The sequence below is a fragment of the Batrachochytrium dendrobatidis genome (assembly GCF_000203795.2).
Source record: "Batrachochytrium dendrobatidis JAM81 unplaced genomic scaffold BATDEscaffold_14, whole genome shotgun sequence".
Classification (NCBI taxonomy): domain Eukaryota; kingdom Fungi; phylum Chytridiomycota; class Chytridiomycetes; order Rhizophydiales; genus Batrachochytrium; species Batrachochytrium dendrobatidis.
In genome coordinates, this window is record NW_006281112.1 from 436138 (window position 1) to 459653 (window position 23516).

At 39.6% G+C, this 23516-nt stretch overlaps 10 protein-coding genes across 10 annotated transcripts; 4 read left to right on the top strand and 6 right to left on the bottom strand.

Moving 5' to 3' along the window:
- Positions 1-1316: 1316 nt before the first annotated feature.
- BATDEDRAFT_91692 (uncharacterized protein) lies at positions 1317-4259 on the bottom strand. The gene has a single exon (XM_006682024.1). It carries the CDS (start codon positions 3546-3548, stop codon positions 1623-1625), a length of 1926 nt encoding a protein of 641 aa, XP_006682087.1. The 5' UTR covers positions 3549-4259; the 3' UTR covers positions 1317-1622.
- A 653-nt stretch (positions 4260-4912) lies between these two features.
- BATDEDRAFT_14125 (adenylate cyclase-binding protein) lies at positions 4913-6989 on the top strand (the record flags this gene model as incomplete). The annotated part of the gene is made up of 8 exons (XM_006681812.1): positions 4913-5143; positions 5320-5541; positions 5628-5713; positions 5783-5913; positions 5999-6245; positions 6354-6414; positions 6480-6603; positions 6679-6989. The coding sequence occupies 8 exons, from the start codon at positions 4913-4915 to the stop codon at positions 6987-6989; spliced, it is 1413 nt and encodes a 470-aa protein (XP_006681875.1).
- A 613-nt stretch (positions 6990-7602) lies between these two features.
- BATDEDRAFT_27696 (uncharacterized protein) lies at positions 7603-9189 on the top strand (the record flags this gene model as incomplete). The annotated part of the gene is made up of 1 exon (XM_006681877.1): positions 7603-9189. One exon carries the CDS (start codon positions 7603-7605, stop codon positions 9187-9189), a length of 1587 nt encoding a protein of 528 aa, XP_006681940.1.
- A 463-nt stretch (positions 9190-9652) lies between these two features.
- BATDEDRAFT_91846 (uncharacterized protein) lies at positions 9653-10455 on the top strand (the record flags this gene model as incomplete). Its single annotated transcript, XM_006681987.1, has 3 exons — positions 9653-9674; positions 9763-10226; positions 10306-10455. The coding sequence occupies 3 exons, from the start codon at positions 9653-9655 to the stop codon at positions 10453-10455; spliced, it is 636 nt and encodes a 211-aa protein (XP_006682050.1).
- Positions 10456-10723: 268 nt separating this feature from the next.
- Positions 10724-11617, bottom strand: BATDEDRAFT_91757 (uncharacterized protein; the record flags this gene model as incomplete). Its single annotated transcript, XM_006682025.1, has 1 exon — positions 10724-11617. The coding sequence occupies one exon, from the start codon at positions 11615-11617 to the stop codon at positions 10724-10726; it is 894 nt and encodes a 297-aa protein (XP_006682088.1).
- Positions 11618-13852: 2235 nt separating this feature from the next.
- On the top strand, positions 13853-15377 carry BATDEDRAFT_14025 (uncharacterized protein; the record flags this gene model as incomplete). Its single annotated transcript, XM_006681803.1, has 5 exons — positions 13853-13973; positions 14072-14277; positions 14346-14420; positions 14487-14883; positions 14959-15377. The coding sequence occupies 5 exons, from the start codon at positions 13853-13855 to the stop codon at positions 15375-15377; spliced, it is 1218 nt and encodes a 405-aa protein (XP_006681866.1).
- Positions 15378-16311: 934 nt separating this feature from the next.
- BATDEDRAFT_91756 (uncharacterized protein) lies at positions 16312-16560 on the bottom strand (the record flags this gene model as incomplete). Its single annotated transcript, XM_006682026.1, has 1 exon — positions 16312-16560. The coding sequence occupies one exon, from the start codon at positions 16558-16560 to the stop codon at positions 16312-16314; it is 249 nt and encodes an 82-aa protein (XP_006682089.1).
- Positions 16561-17933: 1373 nt separating this feature from the next.
- Positions 17934-19934, bottom strand: BATDEDRAFT_91755 (uncharacterized protein; the record flags this gene model as incomplete). The annotated part of the gene is made up of 1 exon (XM_006682027.1): positions 17934-19934. The coding sequence occupies one exon, from the start codon at positions 19932-19934 to the stop codon at positions 17934-17936; it is 2001 nt and encodes a 666-aa protein (XP_006682090.1).
- Positions 19935-20331: 397 nt separating this feature from the next.
- On the bottom strand, positions 20332-20994 carry BATDEDRAFT_91754 (uncharacterized protein; the record flags this gene model as incomplete). Its single annotated transcript, XM_006682028.1, has 3 exons — positions 20332-20376; positions 20445-20551; positions 20697-20994. 3 exons carry the CDS (start codon positions 20992-20994, stop codon positions 20332-20334), a joined length of 450 nt encoding a protein of 149 aa, XP_006682091.1.
- A 415-nt stretch (positions 20995-21409) lies between these two features.
- On the bottom strand, positions 21410-23124 carry BATDEDRAFT_27701 (uncharacterized protein; the record flags this gene model as incomplete). The annotated part of the gene is made up of 6 exons (XM_006681878.1): positions 21410-21657; positions 21776-21977; positions 22053-22243; positions 22295-22361; positions 22457-22734; positions 22911-23124. 6 exons carry the CDS (start codon positions 23122-23124, stop codon positions 21410-21412), a joined length of 1200 nt encoding a protein of 399 aa, XP_006681941.1.
- Between the last annotated feature and the right edge of the window lie 392 nt (positions 23125-23516).

Here is a 23516-nt window from a genome sequence, read left to right on the forward strand (position 1 = left end):
TGAGGAAACTACTGTCGAGAAAAAAGCAACCATATTGATCGCTGAAACCAAAGTAGATCCAGTTGAAACTGTTACTACAAAATCTGAGGAACCTACTGTCGAGAAAAAAGCAACCATATCGATTGCTGAAACCAAAGTAGATCCAGTTGAAACTGTTACTGCAAAATCTGAGAAAACTGATGCTTTTAACCCAAAGGAAGATGTTAGTAAAGTGTCTGATTCTACCACTGCAGCTCTTTCAAAAAGCACTGCTGGATCGACAGCCGATCTTTCATCAAATGAACCTCGCTACTCATCTATCTATCGCAATGCATCTTTTGGTTCCACGCCTGTTTTGGCTGCACCAACTGCTAGATCTGCTGAACACGGTCCTCCAGTTCCTACCTCGGCCATTACTGCAGCTGTACGTGCCACAAACCCTATTTTGGATGAGATTCTGCATTCCCTAGCACTGATCAATGCCAATGATCCACTCATGACTCAAATGGATATTAAAGACTGTAACTGCTTTACGGTAGAGCATGCATGTGTGCTTGGTGAAGCTCTCAAACAAAACACACATCTCAAATCCCTTGTTATGAGCAACTCCAAGATTATTAATCAGTCTGCCATTGATATTGCACGAGGTCTTGCAAAAAACACCGGTATTGAATCTGTTGATCTAACTGGCAACAATATTGGACCCGCTGGTGTAAGTGCTTGTAGTAAATTGCATTAAATACTTTGAGAAATCGTGCTGCTGCCGTTTTTGATTCAAATCTAATTTAATCATGTATAGATGCGAGCATTGGCCGAGATGCTTGAGTCCAATCATACTCTATTGGAACTAAAACTAGACCATCAAAAGTCTATCACCTCAACCGGTACTGATGCGGAGCAAGCATTTGCTCGCGCCATGACTAAAAACAACACGTAAGTAAATATATTAATGCTAGACTATCCTGATTGTAGCTTTTATAATTTTATGTGCTAAACAATACCATCTTTGTATTGAAAATATTGATGGAACAGGCTGCAAAAGCTTGCAATGCAGTTTCGAGATGCCGCGTCGCGAAATCAAGTAGACCGTGCTATCTCACGCAATAAGGAAACTGCACGCAAGCTGATATCGCTGTCCAAAGCCAGTTTAAATGCATGAGTGACCCATGCAATTGCCATTTAAAATCTGCTTTATTCAAGTAAAACAAGTATGTTGTTTCAGTCAAATCTGTACTTTCAAGTGCATTTGCCATTTTTAGTTTCATTAGTTTCAGATTTTGATCAGTCTTGACTGTATGTACCTTTTGGACCAACAACACTACTATTTTAAAGTATATAATTGATCTATTCTCAAGCCGAGTAGCTTTATTATTTTGGAGAGTTTAGATAAGCGTGAACATGACAGGGGGTTATATGAATGAGACGAGTAGATTTAGAAATTTCAAAGACTACATTTATGGGGTATAACAGGTGTAAATTTGAGGTCAAAGAAACAATCCTTGATCTTGAATGAATCAAGATACATCTGTTGATATCGAGTATTGACAATTCAATCTTTTAACCCACATCTAAACTATATCACACAAGTAGGCCGATTTGTAAAAGCATCCAGAGACAAGTATGTCCAACAAAAACACATTGGGTTAGACCGTTGTAGGAGCCAATCGTAGCAACAAGTTGCGAATATTTTTCCATATTCGTATACGTCTAGGCTTTTTTATGGATATATTGGATGCGTTTTTTTTTGACTCGGATACAGCTCTACGAGTTTCAGGAACCATGACTATATCAAGGCTGTTGTGACAATCGATACTAACCTCGCGCTCTTGAGGATTATGTGGTTGAGTGGGTGTAAATGGCTGACTCGTTGCAAACAAAGCATGATTAGAAGACTCGTGCTCGCGAGACCACATTCGTCCTTCACTTACTGATGTAAACCTGGGAGGGACTCGAAGAACCAAACCACGCAAAATAATCTTTTCTTGACCATCTTTTCGAAGTTTTTTTCCACCAAACCAGTTATCTTGAAGCGGAGCATGCATATGTGGGCCATGTATGGACTCGGGGCAGTTCAGGATACTGCAGCGGGATTTTTCAACAAATGACACGTCGAGTCCAGATTCAAGCGATTGAGACGCTGCAAGGGATGGAACAGACAGTCCAATCACACCAAAGGGTGATCGACGATTTTCAGCACGGTTTGTTCTGTCAATGGCATATGGACAGATATCTGTCAGAGTCGTTTTACGGTGGAAAGATGCTTCACCATGTGGTTGCTCTTCTACCGCGTCAGCCTTTGCCAAATGAATGGGTTTGGTTTTTGAAAACACTTCGTCGTGCTCTTCGTCTTTAGGTTCTATATTATCAATCTCCTCGATAGCCACATCACTCGTGCTGGTTTGTACTGTTGACGACGATCGAGAAGTAGAGACTGCTTTAGTGGTATCATGCGAAATGGACGACACAGACGTGGCAGAAAGCCAAGGTGATCCAGACTCGGTAATTGTGTTGGTAGATGTACGATGTTGAAACATTTTGTTTAAAAACTTTTTGATTGAAAGTTTGGATTTTTTATCATATGCAACATCGATTGAGCATGTACAACTTGGACTTCCACAAGGATACAAACGTCCTTCAAAAAGAACTACATCATTTAAAAATGCCACTTGTCTTTTTCCTGTGCCTCGATATCGCACAGTTCCAGTGGCAGTTTCTGGACGTTGAGCATGTGTACGTGTAGAGGATAAACCAGGTCGAACAAGCGCAGAGTGATGTGGATTTCCACAAGTTTTAGAAGCCAAAGTATTATTGGATGACATGGCATCATCAGCACTTTCTAATTTTTCTTCGTGTAGAGTGGACTTGCATTCTGTGATGTTTGTATGTGTTTCACGGCGTCCGAATAGCTTGTCAGGAATTTCAAGCATACCACCAATTTTGCTGCTAAAGTATCCTGGATGCGATGTATGAATTACATTGAGAGTTGGATTTAAATATTTGTTGCTTGGGGTCGTGTCGACATTGGCAGGCAATGTAGGTCGCGGATCTGGTTCCGAAGTTGTGGTGGGGATTTCACCAGCACCGTATGAATACCCAGCAGCTGCAAGACATTCTTGTGGTGCAATTTGTGCAATAAAATCCTCAATACCAATATTTCCATCCTTGTCGGCTTCAAAATGCTGGTTTACCATGCTGACATTCATTCGATTGTACTTGCGCGAAGACCGAATCATTGCTCCCATCCGTCTCCGCCGCTCCTCCTCTGCTTCAGGAGAAACGTCTGTCATTTCCTGTCGTTTGGAAAAAATGCTATTCATGATTATTCCGTCGAATTTGCTATGTTGAGCATTGTTCGCATCCGTATCGTTTGTAACTTGCTCTGCATTGGAGGGATTGCATATCAACTGTCTCGGTTTGCAAGGTGTCGTGGACTCATCAGGTTGTTGTGTTGTATCTGTAACAATAGGCAACCTGTGTGCTATATCCAAAGACGCGTCGTCATTTGTCATGGATATTGGAGAAGAGGCATCAGTGGCGGACGTTATAACCACGACTGGAAAGTCCAACATTACAGGTAGTTGAAAATCACAGCGAGGATTCAAAGGTTGATTGCTCGGTGAACGAGGCGGGCTAGGTGGAGTTGGTGAAATGGGTGAAATTGGAGCAGGCAATGCTAATACTGAGCACTCGAAAAAAGGTTTTGATTCAGGTTCGTGTCGAATGCTGTCAATTTTATCAGCAAGTATTATAAAATCTAAACCTGTGAGTAAGCGAGAATTCTGTACCAAATCGTTGATATATTGAAGAATATTTTAAAGCTGAAGAATCTAGAGCAGTTGAAAAAACAATATACACGTTTGCTGATATCTGTTTGACGTGATAGATAGTGTGTTGCTGCTATAAGGAAGATAAGCTGATTTAAAATGACAATTGACGATTTTGTAGATATGGAACTCTGGTTACAGCAGATTAAACTTTTCGTGCCGATAAATTGACAAGGCTGCTCAATAGTCTATGGATTGTGTCTACTAAAGCTCTTTGATGGAAGTAGGCAGAATATACTGGCTCGAGTATACTAGATGGAGCAGCAGACTGAAGCTTTCAAAGTGTTTGTTATCCTGACAAAAACTAAAACTAGTTTGTGTGTGAAGAGTGGGTATAAAGCAGATTAGCAGAAATGTAGTTGTATCTGCAGATGAGTCTTTAAAAGAGCGATTGCAAGATGAGATAAATTGAGTAACTTTGGTAAAATGGTATAAAGAAAATATCAATGGCACGACCATATATTTCTTGGCAAAGGATGTTTTTGACCAACTGTCCAATAGATAACATGCCACGATATTTCCACGCCAAGAATCCACGTCAAAAAACGAATAATGGACGGATTGAAAAATCTCCACACCTACTTTTCAAATACAAACGACCATCTTAATACAGCAGTGGAAAACTAGTATGGTAAAAAGTGATATCTTTATTGAATTGAGCTCTCCATATAATTGTAGTTTGTGATTTCTTGGATTCTAAATCGGCTCTATATGGTGGCATCACCAAGATATGATATACAGCTAGCCAATCTGCTGCTCAACCATTAAACATTTATAATCAGAGTGGCAGTTATAATCAAATGGTTAAATCTAGTCAAGCTATGCATTGCAGTTTCTATTGTTCACTCTGTCCATTTGCCACCGTATTCACGTAAAATGGAACACTAAATAAGAGAGTAATAAACAGTCCACGAAATGGTTGGCGTCAGTTTACTGGACAGCATTATTTGTAAACTTGACAAGGCTGCAAATTTACCGATTAAAGCCGGTTTCTAATAGGAAAGCGTAACGGGATAGTTGACTGATTTTTATTTTGAGCCAAAAGGCAGTCATTGCAAGATATAAAAGTGTTCTATTTTACGTGAATACGGCTACAAATCAACGCTATCATGTCTGCCGACTCTCAACTCTCTGCTGTCATTCAGCGTTTGGAGGCTGCTGCACTGCGTCTAGAAACTCTTGCCAAGATTAATACTCAAGATTGCACCACTACATCTGCTGCCACTACTGATAGCACTGGACTATCGCCTGCTCTGACTGCGTTCGACACGCTCCTGAACGGTCAGTTCAAGACCTTTCTGGCTCTCAGTAAAACCCTTGGCGGTATTGTCCATGAACAGGTATCGATAGGTTGATTTGTTACTGGCTGATACTGTGACTAGTAGACCGATATCAAGATATTGTTCAATATCTACACAGGGTCATATTAGTAGCTCGAGCCATGTATTTGAAACCAGTAAATCTTGCTACTAGGATAGATGCACAATGCAATATTAACATGTTTTAACATTTGTAGTCCCAAGTGGTCAGTGATGCTACCAAGGCTCAACGTCATTTGATTCAAGTGGCATCCTTGTCAAAGAAACCCGATACGGCTACCACACAGGAGCTTATCAAGCCTCTCCAGCAATCTCTTGCCAAGGTCACTGAACTCAAGGACAAAAACAGACCCTCTCCTCTATTCTTCCATCTTTCTACTGTTGCTGATGGTATTGGTGCACTTGGCTGGGTTGTTGTGGTGAGTGTTTACGGTCAATTATTAGGGGCTGATGTGGATACTCATGGGCTGATGTGTGCTCGATACTAAGCTTTTTGTTAAATTAGGAACCGGCTCCAGCTCCATACATCAACGAGCTCAAGGATGCTGCTCAATTCTATGCCAACAGAGTCATTAAAGAAAACAAGGACAAGTAGGTTGATTCAGTAATGGACTTTATGAATCTAGTCTAATCATTGCAATGGTTCAAATTGCATATTAGAGACAAGACTCATGTTGAATGGGTTTCAGCATACGTTGGATTTATTACTGAACTTGGTGCGTATGTCAAGCAATGGCACACCACTGGTCTGGCCTGGAATCCTCGTGGTGGAGATGCAAAGTCTGCAGCTGGTAAGTAGACTCGAATCTGTAGATTGCTGATGCTTGCGAGTTGTATGGTCGTGTAATTATAATCTGACGAATAAATCTGCTCTAGTTCCTGCCAGTTCTGCAGCGGCTGCTCCTCCGCCTCCTCCTATGCCCACTTCAGCCCAGCTTGAAGCATTCGCTCCAAAAGAATCCAAAGTAGCCTCTTCGGGTGCAACAAGCTCGCTGTTTAGTGCCATTAACAAGGGAAATGTTACTGCTGGTTTACGCAAGGTCGACAAGGCTGAAATGACCCATAAAAACCCAGAACTGCGTGCTACCAGCGTAGTCAAAGCATCAGATACCCATGCCAGTATGTTTTATATCGATACGACTGCTTGCAGATTTTGTTTGTAGGCTAGATTCAATCTTTTAACTTGCATTTATTAATTGGTAGCTCGCTCTGCTACATTCAGCGGTGTGAGCAGCACAGGACCCATCCGTGGTCCCGCTAAACTTGCTCTCGAAGGCAAAAAGTGGATTGTTGTAAGGAATCTGTGCATTGTCTTGGATATTCTATGAATGTATTTTAAACTTTGGTGTTGTTGTAGGAAAACCAAATTGGCCAAAAAAATCTTGTGATTGAGGGCGTTGAACTCCAGCATGTAGTATACATCTACAACTGTCATGACTCGACTATCCAAATCAAGGGAAAAGCCAATGCTGTTACTGTTGGTAAGTCTATCTTTTAATCTTGATATGCCATACTTTTACTGACATGTTTTTTTGCTATAAATGTTGCCCATCTAGATGGATGCAAAAAAACCGGTGTTGTTCTTGAAAACGTTCTTTCTACTGTCGACATTATCAATAGCAAGTCTGTGCAAGTGCAGATCACAGGAAAAGCTCCCATTCTTGTCGTTGATAAGACGGATGGATTCCAAGTATACCTCTCCAAGGAATCTGAAGATGCAGAGATCTTTACTGCCAAAAGTTCAGAAATGAATGTTCTTATTCAAGGTGCTGATGGCGAGTATGTGGAACGAGCCATTCCAGAACAGTTCAAGACTGTATTCAAAAACGGAGCACTTGCTACTGTTGCTGTTGAGCACAAGGGTTAGCTTACAGACCAGCTACTTGAGTTGCAAACAAAATCTAGCTACATGCTTGCAGAGAATATGAAGAATGAACTATTTGCATTCGCGTTTTCAGTTTCATTATTTGACTGGATTGAAATACAAATTTGGTGATGCTTTGGTATGGAAAGTACTTGAAATTTGTCAGTCTAGTCTTCCAGTTAGCGACAAAAAGGATGAGAATGAAAATGAATGTCAGTAATGCGATGTTTTCAGATATCGGCAGTGTTGATTTGAATGGCAAGAACATTGATCGTATTATGGCGACAATCTGACTTGAGCAATGTGCTGCTCTTGATTCAATATAAAAGAATGTCGCTCATTTAGTGTTGTTTTGATACAATATTCAGCGTTTCGTCTATATAGAGTCTATACGATAACATAAAACGATTGTCCAACTATACAAAGAGAACTCACATTTTTAAACAACAGTCTGCTTGATGCTATCAGAATTTTCTAAATCATAAAGTCGAGTTTTTAACCGAAAAAGCATTTTTCCTTGTTCTCATCTCATTGTCACTAATCGTAATAAAAATAAAAAGGTGTCGTTGGATATCTTTGTATCGAATTACAATATCTATCATAATTGGACGCAGACATGTCATTGATATACAGATACAACAGCTTGCTATCAAATATCACCCCAACACATTATTTCAATATTGCTATTTCCTGCCGTTTGATCCAATCCAGTCCAAGACTTGCAATCAATACTCAATGTAAACCCAATCAGTCATTCTGCAAATTGTTTACTCAGTTGTATCCGCATTGCCAATCATACAGCACCAGTTCATCTGTACATACCCAAATTCCAGCAACTGCATCCAACATTTATAAACTAATTGGTCAGCGCCAACTACAAACAGCCTATAACTTATTTACTTACCTCGAGTTGAACAATCCAGATCACTTGGCCAGTCTTCCATCTGCGTCCTTTAACGTTCTTATCCAAGCATTGATCACCAACAATCCTCCTATTTTGGGTGGAGCACAGTTTCAACACCGATCCGCTCGGGCATTGGAAATGTTCAACCTTATGGTCTCATTCAATATCCAGCCAAGCGGTTCTCTTTATCGCCAGATCCTCAAGATTCATTCACGAAATACAAATCTTCCTGGCATGCTTGAAACTGTCAAAAAAATGCAAAGTATTGGCATTGATGTAGATAAAAGTGAATACGTTCAAGAGCGTCTTATGCATGGTTATATGCTTGCAGGTAAAACATCTCTTGGAAGAGATTGTTTTAATCGACTCTTGACACTTAATCCTACTGCTCGACCCTACAATAAGCTTATAAGTGCACTGGCAAGAACTGGTAGTGAAAAGGCCATTATTGACGTAATGAAGGAACTAAAGCAGGCTGGACTCGAAGGAGATACGCATATTTACACAACACTTTGCAAGTTTCATTTTGCACGAAACAGACACGATCAAGTCGATGCCTATATCCAAGAGCATAGCGCACTTGGATTACAAAAGTCTGTAGACATGTATGAGATGCAAGCAGCTGGATGTGTTTATCGTGAAGAATTTGAACAGGCGTTGGAGTATTTAAACTCGGCAAAAAAAGTAAATCGTCAACCTACCTCTTCTGCAACTGTGATTGCCATTGAAGCTTATGCTGGATTAGGTCAAAGATACAATGCATGGAAAGAGTTTTCTCACCTGTCTACAATCAATTCGTTTAAATCAAAAATCGCCTTTGCATTGGCTCGTATGCATGGACCATTAAATCATCGGGAAGATATCAAGAGTATCCAAGCGGCTATTAGACCATTTAATATTGACGAAAATCCCATTTTATCACATCTTGTTCATGGGTACTGCGCTCTGAATGATCCGTCCTCTGCAGAAGTTTTGTTGGATTACCTCTTTATTGTTTCCTATACCATTACATCAAAAGCATATAAAAAGGTATTAATCACGTATAGTAAATGCGGGCAGATGGATATGCTCAAAAAAACTTTAGATCGTATGCAATTTCGGGATATTCAAGTGACACTGGATACTATAGAGGAGGTGCTTACAAACGTGTATAGGAGTTCCAAGGATGCTAATTTGGTGATTGAATGGATACAAAGCATATTTCCGGATGAAAATGTCGACCCTATCATAAAAAGAGCAAAAGACAAATCTAAAGTTACCACCATCATGCAAAGTCTTATCTCGTTGAGGCTTGACTAACCAGTCGATAATATTGCAATCTAGGGTTGACTGCAGTAACAATTTAAATATATTTAGTATTTTACCTATTCTATTTATTGCTAGTCCAGCTTTAGTTGATGATTTGAATTGAGCTCAATGTATGGCTTTATCATTCAGTGTGATTCAATGTGGATTGCATTTCAGTCAATCCATTGAATTTCAAGGTTTAGAAACTCGAGCACTTTTGTATCCAATGCATTCACTGCCATGTTCACGTAAAAATGGAACATTGGCACTTGTCTGTTTTGCTCTGGAATAGACAATAGTTGAATATTTGCTGCTATGGGGAATTGAATGTTTCAATACACAACGACTACAATACAATCCAGATATTGAGTTTGATTCCACAATTAATACTCGGTAAATTTGATGTAAATTATCATGAGTGTTTATGTATTTTGGCATTTTTATTTAGTGATTTATTTTACGTGAACACAGAGCAATGAAGTTGAAGCAGCTGGAAAGTAAGCCCAATGGATTGAACCTCTCATGACAGCATGTATGATTTATAAAACGAGCCATTCAATCCATTTACATGTACATTACATGTAGGTGAACTGTCACAGGTTTCAAAGTTCAATGACCCAAAGGTTCACTTGGAACAATACCCAACCACACCCCACTTGGCTGCAAGTATGATTTACACTGCTGCAACCACATTCAACGACATTGTCGATCAATCGATAGTAGATTTAGGTGTTGGGTGTGGGATGCTGACATGTGCTGCAGGAATCATGGGTGCAGCCTACACTATTGGTATCGACATTGATCTGGATGCTCTACATCAAGCACAAGAGAATTGCGATACATTGGAGGTCGATGTAGATTTGATTCACATGAATGTTAGATGTCTACTGGAGGGTATGGAATCAAGAGGGTTGATGGCCAATACGGTTCTGATGAATCCGCCGTTTGGAACCAAAGGGAATAAAGGAATTGATATGGTTTTCTTGCAAGCTGCTTCTAAAATCGCTCGCAATGCCATTTACAGTCTACATAAAACGAGCACTAGAGATGTAAGCCATGTTTATATATTCGCTACAATACTGTCTTGATCCCAACTTACAGTGATGGGTTTATTTTAACTGTATCTAGTATATACTCAAAAAAGCAAGAGAGTGGAATCTCGAGGGCCAAGTGATTGCTGAGCTGCGATACAATATTGATGCTTCGTACAAGTTTCACAAGAAAAAGTCTGTTGATGTTCAGGTTGATTTCTGGAGATTTCAAGTCATTGAGAAATAATCGTCAGTTTAGGAATGTATTGTTGCTTATCGATTCAGTTTATTAGCACTAGTGTAATCTGAGACCAGATCCAATAGTGTAGGTTTTTTACAAGTTTTGATTTTAACAAAGGATTGGGCAATGGCTACTGATTGAAATGATCCAGCACCTCAGCTGATACAACACCATGCCATGAATGCTTTAGTGTAACAGTTTTGGACAAGTTGCAAGTGAGCGCGAGCCAAAACCTTGCAACAAGTATTTTAATCAAGCCTACATGTGTATTGTATTAGACAGTATATGACCGAGTCAGACCAGAGTCTGGTATCAAGAGGTCAAATGTGTTTGCCATGAGCAGCGTCTGCTCGTCACCAATCCCCGAGTCGATTGGCCGCAATGTGTACTGAAATGGGAAATCAAAAGTATGTGTATAGGAAAGGGAGTCCTCATGGTGCTTCAAAAATCCTTGAGATGTATTTTGACCAAGCGTATCTTGGGTATAGTCCAATATAGATGTTTGGGTTTCAAAGCTCCGATTCCCAGATACAGTGCTGTTGAGCAAAATGGGTGTGGCAGAGACTGATGGTGAGCTTGACACTGAAGGAATAGTAGATTGCTCCGCTGCTCTAGAGGCCTGCCTCCGTCGTTGATACTTTGCAAATCTACGCTTCAAAGAGCTATTGGGTATGTACAATTCCAGCCTCTGTGGCTCCAAGGCAAACTCTGAATCATCTCCGACATCCAACGATTTGTGTGCGAGTGATGTGGCAGTAAATAGCATAGAACAATCTTCATCCGAGTCGATTGGAGAAGCCACATCAAATGCATTGTCTGATTGCAAGACGGTTGGAATAATAGAGGCTTGACGCTCAAGGGAATAGGAGAGAGCAACGATCTGCCGCTCAATGGTTCCTATACGAATGTTTTCAGCAGATTCATTGCGTGTTAAAGTTTGACCTGCAGTTTTGTTTGAACCCAACTCGAGAACAAGACTGCTAATGGCGAGCTGAATATTAGAAGAGCGATAGATGGCAGGAATTGAAAGTAAAAGGTCAAGTGAATTTTGAACCAATTGAAACATGACGGCTGTTTCAGGCTGAAGTGATGCAAACGTAGCAGTGGTGAGCAATGGAGCATGACTGCGATTTGAAGAGTCAGAAACGATGGAAACAGAATCACACATGTCAGTTAGAAGCAATCTAAATAGAGATGTATGATCTAAAATACAGTGAGTTGAAGTGACAAGTATATGAAGATATTGAGCGTTTAAATGGAACCAAATCGACAAACTAGTCAAAGTTTGGATTTTGAGTTTGGATTGATTTCAATACAAAATGAGGCAACTCAGACTCGCTGCAAACCATAAACAATTCGTTTCAAAATGTCAATCAGGCATAACTTGGTTGTTCTCTTTTCTTGGTCATGCTTCACAAAAGATACCTCAATGCCATAATCAATACTGTTGATACCATTTAACTCGATCCAGTTATTACATTTTATAAATCAATTCCATTTCATACACCCTTCATGTACACATGCATTCCTCACAGAATAGGCCAACGAAGAATCAGGCAGATCTGCAGATCAGCAACATACCATAATACTTGAGCAATAAAAGTACTATTGCTCAAGTGAATTATAGAACATTGCTGGCATGCACAGTATATTTGTATAGCCCAGCTTATCCACTGCAATTCATGACAATTATTCTCTGTAACATGGCAGTTCAGTTTTCAACAGGGCATTATCGATGCTCAATATATTACTATATCAACCAGTCGTAAAATATTCCATTGTCCTTTACATGCAACCATTGTAAGATTTTGATCAGCATGTCTGAAATACAATGAAAGTCTCTCACCATACAGGGCAGGTGAAGAAATGGCTTGACAGTCCTCAACTTGACAAGCTCAGAAAGTACTCTTCAAAACCAGACTGTAATTACAACAGTAGTGGCAGTCATTCATATAAACATCGTGGATACAGACTGGGGTTCAGACATAGAGAGACGATTGATATGGGTTTGGCCTTACAGAAACCAAATGGCAACATCTCGAGCCAGGTTCTAAAAGTTATCAAACCGATCATAAACCACCAAGCCTGAGCACAGATATCTAATATGATCATGACAAGCGATTCTGATTGCTAGTTTGAGTGACAGCAAAACGGTTACTGGAATGGTGAGTCAACAGCAGATCAAGACATGGCTCGAGGCAATCCTTGTCTGCATAAACCCAAAGTCTTTCAAGAGCAGAAATATCCATCACACCAACTGCATCAATGATGTACACTGAAGCAGAATAGAGGGCAGTTATTCCTACAACAGAAACGACGTTGGAACAGATCGAACCTTTTACAATATCATCATCATATTGACAAGAGCCTAACCAACAGGCTAAGCTCAGAAAAGAATGATTACAGTCAATGTTAATAAGAGATTGTCCGAGTACAAGTACTCACATGGAATTCAACAAGCGTAGTGGGTAATGTTGTCTTGAAACTATCGACCGTATTCTGTGTATTGCAGTGACAATCTGCCCTGTTGATACAGCCAGCTTAGTAGCTGATGTGTTGCTCTTGATTCAATAACAATGCCATCGAGTCTTGTTTAGTCACGAACTTGATATTTTCGCTTATAGAAATCTGCACGCTAACCTAAAGCTATCCGTGCAATTTCACAAACAGAATCCACGTTTCCGAAGACTACAATCTGCTTGATGCTACAGAATGTTTGCAAAATATGACAAGATCGAGTCGTTGAAATACAAATAAACACTCGTCTCCATTCTACTCGAGCATTGATTCATTGTTGGTATACTTTTACATCCAATTTTTACTGTTAGATTCAGTCTAATTACTTTTTACTTTAGCCATTCCAGTCCATATGAGGCATCACTACCACTCTTTTGCTGACAAGGATGTAGAGCATTATTCAGAAGACAACCAACCGCTTTATCAAGACTTGTCTGAACCACTTTCTTTGTCCACTAATGTCTTGCATTCTGCTGATAAACATGGTTTAAACAGTCCTCGAACTGCTGACTATGGTAGGTTGAGTTGACTGTATCATTGGCACATGCCTTTTAAAACACTTTTATACACTCGAGTGTTATTAGGGGATTGACTCATGCTTTTGTGTTCATACACATGTAATAAACTATTTAAAGATGACCATTTACAACACCATGATTTAGCCAAGAAACATGCCAACTACAATATGCACGAATCCTACAATGGTCATGAAAAACAGTCCTACTCTTACCATTACATTGACTCTACAAGCTCAAAGAACCTTTTTCTATCCAAGTATATGCCATGCTGGAAAAATAAAGTGCATTCAAAACTGGCGATTGTCTGCTGGACTATCTTGGGAACTGTCATTGCTTTTACCATCATGGTTTTGCTAGCAAGGAATTCCATGTGGTATTGTCTTGGACATCATGCTAGTCAGTTTCAAAATACAGTAGTTCTCATCTCAATTGATGGATTTCGGCCGGATTACCTTGATAGAGGCCTGACTCCAAATCTAAACAAGATTGGTAAATGGATATTTCAAATCGCTTAAACCTCTGACTACACTGGATAATTGCCAGCTTTATACTAAATCTGATTCGCACTATTCAAATCAATTCTTTAGCTTCAAGTGGAGTTCGAGCCAAGTATATGCAACCATCATTCCCGTCCGTCACATTTTCAAACCATTACACTATTGCCACTGGACTGTACCCCGAATCTCATGGAATTGTCGGTAACATATTTTACGATCCAGTTAGAAATGATACGTTTTCATACACTGATCCATTAAATAATGGAGATGGCTATTGGTGGAAAAAAGGAGAACCGGTATGCTATTTCATTATTTCGCTATGCAGTTGTTGGCATTTAACTTATTATAATTGCCATGTCTATAGATTTGGGTTACTGCAGGTCGACAAGGCAAGATTTCTGCGACATGCATGTGGCCTGGTTCTGAAGCAGAGATTCGAGTAGGTGATTTTAATGATTTAAACATCGAATCCATCACTAATATTTGAATCTCATAATGGGTTTAGGGATACCGACCAAATCATTGGGTAAAATTCAGTCCAAACATAACCGATGACCAAAAGTTATCTACTGTCATGAAATGGATTGATCTCCCACAAAAAAAGCGTCCGTTATTTATTTCTCTCTACTTTCAAGATGTTGATCATGCTGGTCACATGTTTGGTACTCACTCCAAAGAAGTAAACAACTCGTTGATTCAAATCGATACAACTATGGGAAAGTTTTTTGCAATGCTGCAAGACAGAAATATTGAAAACGCAATCAATCTTGTGATTGTAAGCGATCATGGTATGGCGAATACATTTCCAGATCAGATTGTATACCTTGATGATTTTGTGGATTTCTCTACAAGTCGCGTTATCGTAGATGGTCCAATCATCAATATATATCCTCCTCCAGATCGTGAGTCGTTGTACATTGAATTGTAAATTATGCTTATATGAATGTAGACAGAATGTAACACTACTTTTTGAATAGAACTTGACTCTATCTCGGATGCATTGGCAAAAGGTGCTCGTCAAAATGGCCACTTTCAATCTTATGTACGGTCTCAGATTCCAAGTGAATACAACTACAATGCAACAGACCGTATTGGTGAAATCATTGTTGTTCCTGAAATAGGCTGGATGGTAGTACCAGAAAGCAACAATTCAACATCTCAACCTGTCTGGATTCCAAAAGGCATGCATGGATATAACAACTCGCTTCCAGACATGCGAGCCTTGTTTATTGGGCACGGCAGTGCGTTTAAATCTACTTTGACTCATCGCATCACAGATCCATTTGAAAACATACAAGTATATCAGCTTTTGACAAAGATTATGGGACTGAAACCTGCACAAAACAATGGTACTACAGAATGGTTGACTGAATTTAGCAATCGATGGCTTAAATAGGCGTAATGCCACGAATAAATCATTTGATGAATCTACAGTCGCATTCGTGCAAATGCAACATCAAGAGTACAAAATATACAATAAACAGCCATCTCATGTTTGATCAATCTTACTGTACAATATTGTTTCTAAACTCTGATTGATTAGGTTTTCTCTGCTCATTTCTGTATACACAACTGAACAAATGTTGCATTTTGATTTACATTTCTGTTTCAATACACTCCACATTCTTGACATTTTGTCAATCTACAATTTTGATTCGTCAAACAAACATTACAAGTAATAGAGTGGTTGGAACATATACGAATTTGGTCTTTACAGATGCATGGGCTTGTGGCGCAATGGATAGCGCGTCTGACTACGAATCAGGAGGTTGCAGGTTCGACCCCTGCTAAGCTCGTTTCTTTTTTGTCAATAGTTTTATGATTATTGTTTTACTTTGGTTTTGTAGTCTACAATCACGACTCTACTGTTTTTATTCAAGATATTGGTTTTACACACAATCGACACGATCATGCCATTGAACAAGCTGTTGTATCTTGATATCAGATCTGTTTGCAATCTAGTTTAACAATGATTGTATATCTCAAAAATGCAGCTATTGTTTCCGTGCCAATCACTCTATTACTTGTAGTATTCGTTTAGCGAATCAAAATTGTAGATTGACAAAATGTCGAGAATGTGGAGTGTATTGAAACAGAAATGTAAATCAAAATGCAACATTTGTTCAGTTGTGTATACAGAAATGAGCAGAGAACCCCTAATCAATCAGAGTTTAGAAACAATATTGTACAGTAAGATTGATCAAACATGAGATGGCTGTTTATTGTATATTTTGTACTCTTGGTTTTCATTTGCACGAATGTGACTGTAGATTCATCAAATGATTGTTTATATCTACTTTATTTGAAATCAACTAGAACAGTATTCCTTGCTAGTTTTTACGATAATGCTGCACAAAGTGCCCACGATTGGAGTCGGTAGGAAACAATCCTCGTTTCATAGCAGTAGAAACATAGTAAACATGACTTTCCATTCCAATGGGTACATAATAAGGATCACGTCGTTGTAAACTGTGATGCTCAAATTCCCGCGATTCAACAGTGTGCATATTTGATACACTGTCAGTAAGTGCTAAAGGAATAGAAGCTACAAGCGTAACAGCACCAATAGTTAGAGCCATGATTTCGCATTTCATATTATAATCTAGATTGGGCTATAGTTATGGATGATTGAATGGGGTTACACTATCTCATGCTTATATACCTTTGGTGGCGTGAATGTATAGATAGGCTAAAATGCTGTGACAGTTGCTATTCAGCTGTGCATTATTGTGTATTGATCTATCACTACATCACAGCTAGCGATAAAAGGCATGATGACGGAGAGAAAAAGAAACGACCAGCAGCCATCACCGCAGTATGTATTATGTGTTTGCGAAGCACTTGCGTAAAATTCTTCAACCACACGAAAGTGTGGTTGAGTTTGGTGATATTGTTTTGCAATATGGTGGATTGTCTGCTGGTTTGAATGGCAAGATCATTCATCACTTGTACCTTGTATAGTTCAGCGACAATCTGACTTGTTGAAATGGTCAATTGGTTGAACGATCTGCTCTCCTCAATTACAGTCGTATTCACGTAAAATGAATCACCAAAGTCGGAATATATAATAAACAGCCATCTCATGTTTGATGATCAATCTTACTGGGCAATACTGTGCCCATTGACAAAATTGACAGGTCTTTCTCCTTCATACTCATTCTTGTACAAAAATACAATGTGAATGTTGACATTTCTGTTTCAATAAAATAAATAATCCATTTCCAATAGCAAATATGTAACGATTGTTTATTCCAAGACAATCATTACAAGATCAATACAAAAGTGTTATTTTACGTGAATACGGTTGTAAAATACTTGACGCATCTCTTATTGGGTCGTATTCTGACACGATATTCAGCATTCCACTTATATACAGTCTGTATCTTAACCAACTATGCAATGCATGAAAGTCGAGCTTTATATAATCAAAAGAAACATTCCCTATTCTCACCAACTGTAATAAAAAACAAAAACATGCGCTAGCCCGGAATTGAACCGGGGGCTCATCGATGGCAACGATGAATTTTACCACTAAACCACTAGCGCTTGTTGTAAACTTTTCAACATTTGCATATACTAATTTAATACTACTTGTATTATTTTGATTGGTTCAGAACCATAAAGTTTGATGACCCAATATTTGTTTTTATCGTCACAGAGCGACTGAAATAGAAATGCTTTTCAAAGTATGGCTGTAACTATTTGATAAAACCAGTGTAGTCATTAGAATCAAACTGGAAACGTTTATTTTTTGAGAAATGGACATTCGTTCATTTTGATAAATCCCATGATAAAAATCGGACCGAGTTTTAATTAGATTTAATATCAATCATTGAGTTGCAAAGAACCCATGTCACAACTCCAATACTATTCAGTCAATATATTTAATAATCTGGATCAGAGTGTGTGTAAAGGTGATTCAGTGGTCGAGATACAATGACACCGTCATGCATTATATCCATTCAATCACTTTCCGTACAATATCAAGTGTATTCAACACAACTACTTTTGTAAATTCATGAATGGTTGATCGACGTGGTGGACCAATATCAATTTCCTTGAACATGCTATCAAATCCAAACTCAAAGAGAGGAGGTGTGAAATACGTTTGATCTACGCTCAATGTTGTTGCAGTGTGAGTATTAGTGATGGGTGGAGTTGTACAAGAAACATGTAGAGTTGGATCGGAGTAAAGGGCTGTATTATCGAAAGCGGAAACTGGAGTAGGTGGAGTCCAGATCAAGCGAGTCGTATCATTCGGCACTTGGATGTTTTCTAATGTGGATATGTTGAGTGGTACAAGCTCATGCGATTTTGTTCGTGTTGGATGAGTTAATAACAGCGATCGTCGTATGCTATCTCCAGGAGTGGGCAGAGCACCACTCTTTTCTAGTGGCAATGGTACAGTAGATGGCACATGGGGAAATAAAGGTGGAGGTTGCGTAGTTGGATTTATCAATGTACTGGTGGAGTTTCCCAATGGAGAATAGGATTTCAGTTGTTCCAAAAACTCTGGTGAAACTTGTTCATTTAAAACCGAGGGAAACGTGGCTCTACGTTTGATTTTACGAGCAACAGGGATTCCCGATTTTAATCGTTCGATTTTTTCAAGTTCTTCCTTGACATTATTTGTCACATTCTCGGCATTTTGTGTACACATGGCGTATCTCTGCTCAATGGTAGAGAGAAGGGGAGTAATGGCAAGGATGATGCGGTTCCGCAAAAGTTGCTCTTCAATTGTTGCACTCAATGCTTGCAATCGCACACTGTTGAGCTGTACAGTTAAAGTGAGTCGAGTATACCGCTGTCTTTGAACAAATTCAAGCTTTGACTCGTCCATCCGTTGCACCAATGGCTCAGAGTTTTCCAACAACTTGAATTCATGTTCTCCAGCAATCTCAGATGTGCAAACAGCCGCAGAATGAGGATCAATTAGGCCATTGTAAGTCAATTGATCCAGAGTCATTTCATATTCTTCTCTTGCATCAGAAAAAGCTTGCTCAATAAGAGTGCAGTCACGAAACTGTAATGTTAGATCTGACAGGACACAGAGTGGTCGAACAGGGATGCCCAGTTGGTCCAGTTCTTGGCGCCTAAAGCGATACTCAAACCTTAGCTGGGCAAGCGCTTCCAACCGATCCTGACATACACCTTGTAAAGCTTTGACTTTTACAACTTTATCGAAAAGAGACTGATTGATTTCAGTAAAATGGGTAGATATGTCGTAAATGGTCATTGCCGCGGATAGAATGGATTTATGCTGGTCCAATGCTTGGCAAATCAGCCCAGGAAGCAGTTGCTCTATTTCAGCTGCTGATGGCTCTTGAAAAATAGACTCGGTGCGTGATAGAATAGCTTCTTTAGTGATATTTGTCTCAGTTCCAGCAGATATTAATTCCAAGCTTTTTAATGGAGAAAAATGAACAAGATCATCAGCGGATGCCTGGTTTCCATCTTGCACACAGGATTCGTCATATCTCTGTTTGCCAAGTATATCTGCAGAGGACGATCCAACCGCACCAGTCTGGCGCAGAAACTCGACCCCAGGTATGGATTCAAATGACGCTTGTTGTTGAGAATTTTTTGACAGCGATGGTTTTTTAATCAATGGTGATCGATAAGATGGTTCTTGCCTGTCATGGCCTACATCGGCCAAATCCTCTGCAGTCGATTTAGCCCATTCAAACAGCTTCTCTGTTGGAATTTTGAGTTTGCCAGTCTGAATACGAGACAGATGAGTAAAGTGCTCGTCAAAAGGTTCGGTAAACGGGACAGGATATCGAGTAATGTCAAGAATATTTGGAGCAGATTCAATATGTGGTCTTTTTTCAAATATTTCATTATATTCCATGCAGGATGGAACTGTTTGGTCCTTGTGTAGTATGAATTGTGAAGACAGGTCGGTCGATTCTAGTTGTAATGTTGCTGATTCTGGTGGTGTGAGGGGTGCCATTGCATTTGCATCCAAAGTCTCCATTGAGACTGCCAAGTAGCGAACAGGAATAGCAGAAAGTGAGCCTTTATTAAAAGTAAATTCTAGATATGATAGTCTAAACTGAGATAATGCTGTTATTGGAGTTCTTGAATAAGATGCCCATTCCAATTTGAACAATTTGACAAGAAGCACCAAAAGCAAATCTGGCAAAGCGGAAGATGCAGTCTCGACCACTGAGTCTGCATTGGGCAACAGGAATCAGTATTCAGCTCTTTTGAATGGTATGCTTAGTCAAGATACAATTAACCATCTTTTGATAGCTGTTTCTACTACCATTTTGTCGAAAACTCTTAATATTAGCTCCAATCCGACTTTTAGACCAATTTGGTTGAAACTCGCATAGTTTAATATATATTTAACGACCATCCATAAGCATGACATATCCAGGTAAATCGTACTCCTAAATTAATCAAATTGATTTAGTCGGAATTAAACAACAAAATATAGAGCAGATGGATTAAAGCTTACTCGCATAACATGTGCCAGAAACGGCTTAATAAGAGCAAATGCGACTAAAGTTGTGGTCAGGATTATGAATGCATATACAATAATTTCATCCTTGAAACTTCCTCGTTCTAAAACAATCAAAAGGGTTAGAATTGCCATTCTCTAAAACAAGATCCAATCATGGAGCTGGTAGTTGGATTCACATCTTATGTAGTCGAGTCGAATCCAAACACACATCTCGACATTTGGTTGATGCTAGTATCAAAAACTTACGAAAGCAAACAGCTGTCCAAGACTCATCTCCACGAAGTGTAGGCGATGGACTGGGTGATATACTCTCACTACTAGTACTGCTTGTTGCAGTCAAACTCACAGATGTTGTAGTAGCTGGTATATCCACTTTTGGTAATGGCATAAAACAGGCATTGCTCTCTATGCAAAAGAGCTTGGTGCATCCATTGCAGCTCGGTACACTAAGGATAGTGGAGTTGGGAGCACATTCACATTTGCAGAGAACAGTGACATTGGCTGCTGTAACGGATGTCGCTGTAAAAAATAGAAAGAGTGTCATTGTCAAGATCTTTGATAGCCAAATATTTGATGCTGGCAATGCTGATGTGTTTGTCATGTCAATGTAATACAATCAAACTGTGCATTGGCTTCAAGAGTCGAGCAAGGTTGAAAACAGGCTTGAATCTATGATAAAAACTTGCTCAAACTCTGTATTTTCCATCAACATGTTGTTGTCCATCTGAAATCACTATTGTTAAACATATGGACCGACATTTTATTAAAAACTTGATATATGAACATCTCAAAACTATAAACACTTTTGATGTCAAACCACTGATACTATCAACACTTTGATATGTCGAATCGTCCATTAGAATCAATGCCAAGCATACTAGATATTAATAAATATGTCCAAACAGTAATACCAATCGATTTGGTTACAATGTGTTCCAATTGATCCCACTCGGCGCATCTCATAATGCCTCGAGTGCAATACGCTCCAGTGTCTCGGTTTCCATTTGTGGCAAAAAATCAAACACAAATCGTAGCTCGTCTAACCCAAAAGGCCGGTGCAGTGCTTCAAGTGCTTCAAGTGATGAAATCGTCGATGCCAGTGTGCATTGAGATGGCTTGACGTGACAATCTGTCAACTGTGATGCTGACCAATCCGTCGTTGTACACATCGACTGGACTGCATTGTCGCCAGATTTGGATGTATTGGCTATACAGTTACAATTCACCACAATCAATTAAACGAGTTTACATCTGGTGCATATACGATTGCTGATATCCATTGCAATCACAACATGCATTCAAAGTGTTCAGTCAACTATTCTTACTCATCACCAAATCCGATCCGTTTACAACCGACTTGGATGTCTTTGTAGTAATCAATGCACGCTTTTTTGGGTTTGGTTTACATTGCAACGACGCAGCTACCAACGGATCGGTCGGTGCATAATCACTAGCAGTCGTGGTACGCATAGCACGGAGCGGAGTCAGTGCTCGCAAAATAGCCTGCAACAAGTTCTTGAGATAATTCTGTAAAGGAATCAACAATAGCGACACATCAAGCACGGCTCAATCAACACATTCGAAATGTAATGGTCGGCTTACATCAAGTGCAAATGAAATCAGTTTGGCTGATTCCGGCGTAGGTGGATCTCCCAGTCCTTGAATTCCACTTATAAACCGGAGTCGTTGCTCAAGCATATCCATCAATGGAAGATCGCCTTCATCCTTGCATGACCTAGGAATCGAATCTATTCCTAATGTCATGATGTTGGAGTGAGTTACTGTTTGCAAATCTGGACATTCAAACGTTATATTAGAACCGAGACTAGAGCAAGTATGCATACCAACAGGGAATCCGTTTGGAAAGAGCACTTTCTTGGAAGGCGGCAAAACCGGTTCATCTTTATGCTTCTGCAAGGTTTATACCAACACGCATCAACACTGAATTAACAGCTTGTATTGCAACACAATGTTGGATACCAATCTAAATGGACTCGAATCCTTACCACAATACCCAGTCCAATGAGTCGTTGACGATCTTGAGAAGAAAGCGACATGATCATGGCAGTGGTAAAGCGTTTCTTGATCTCCATGGGCGATAGCAGTTCTTCCTGAGCAGGACGTTTCAAAGAGTTTGCGATCGAAGTGACGGATATTTCGATGGGAGCAGCAAATGCCAGACTATTCTTTGGAACAAAGTCAGTGTCGGGTGGGCCAGTTGGTGGAGGAACACCAGCTTGTAAGTTGTAGCATATGGCCAAGATGAGTTTATTGTGTAGACTCGCTAACATTCCAATGCATGAGATGATGAATGGTTGTGATGGACATGAACATTAATATGAACATCAACATTAATATGAACATGGCAAGAGCCAATTCAGGAATATCAACATGACGGGTATGAGGATCACATACGAGACCATGAACACAGTACAATGAATGCTACATGGAACAGGTTACCTTGAACACCAGTAAGCATGTCCACTGTCGCCATATCAAAGCTCTGTTTAGAGCAGCGACCATTCAAGAATGAACGCAGTAATGACCAGTAAGCCGGTGCATGAAATGGACCCAAAGAATCAGCAAGTTCCTGCTTGATAGCTGTCAAGTCCATACGATGCAATGGCGTATGATGCATAGTATCTGGCTGGATATGAACCGTTCCTGTTCCCATTATGTATCGAATCTCTTGGTACTTGTTCCAACAGTCCTGATAATCCTGTTAGTCTTGATAACCCTAATAATCCTGATAACCCTAATAATCGTTATCAAAGCCTTTCAACTGCAAGTCTACCGACTGGTTGGCTAACCGTTTCTATTCATGACTATCAATCTTATTTCCTACTATCATGATTATCCAACACTCGATACTGTATTAACATGCTCTTTTGGCTCAAAGATCTACACGATCCAATACTAATCAGTCGATCATGAACAATATCTGAATCTTTATTGTAAACGTTTGTGGTCATGACAAATACAAATCAATCGACTGGGCAACTGATGACTAAATCAGTCACACTCGTTATTTTATATTACTGCCAAGATATCAATGTGTTGACAGTT

Coding starts and splice junctions, on each gene's coding strand:
- BATDEDRAFT_91692 (XM_006682024.1), bottom strand. CDS start 3,548: ATGTTGGACTTTCCAGTCGTGGTTATAACGTCCGCCACTGATGCCTCT.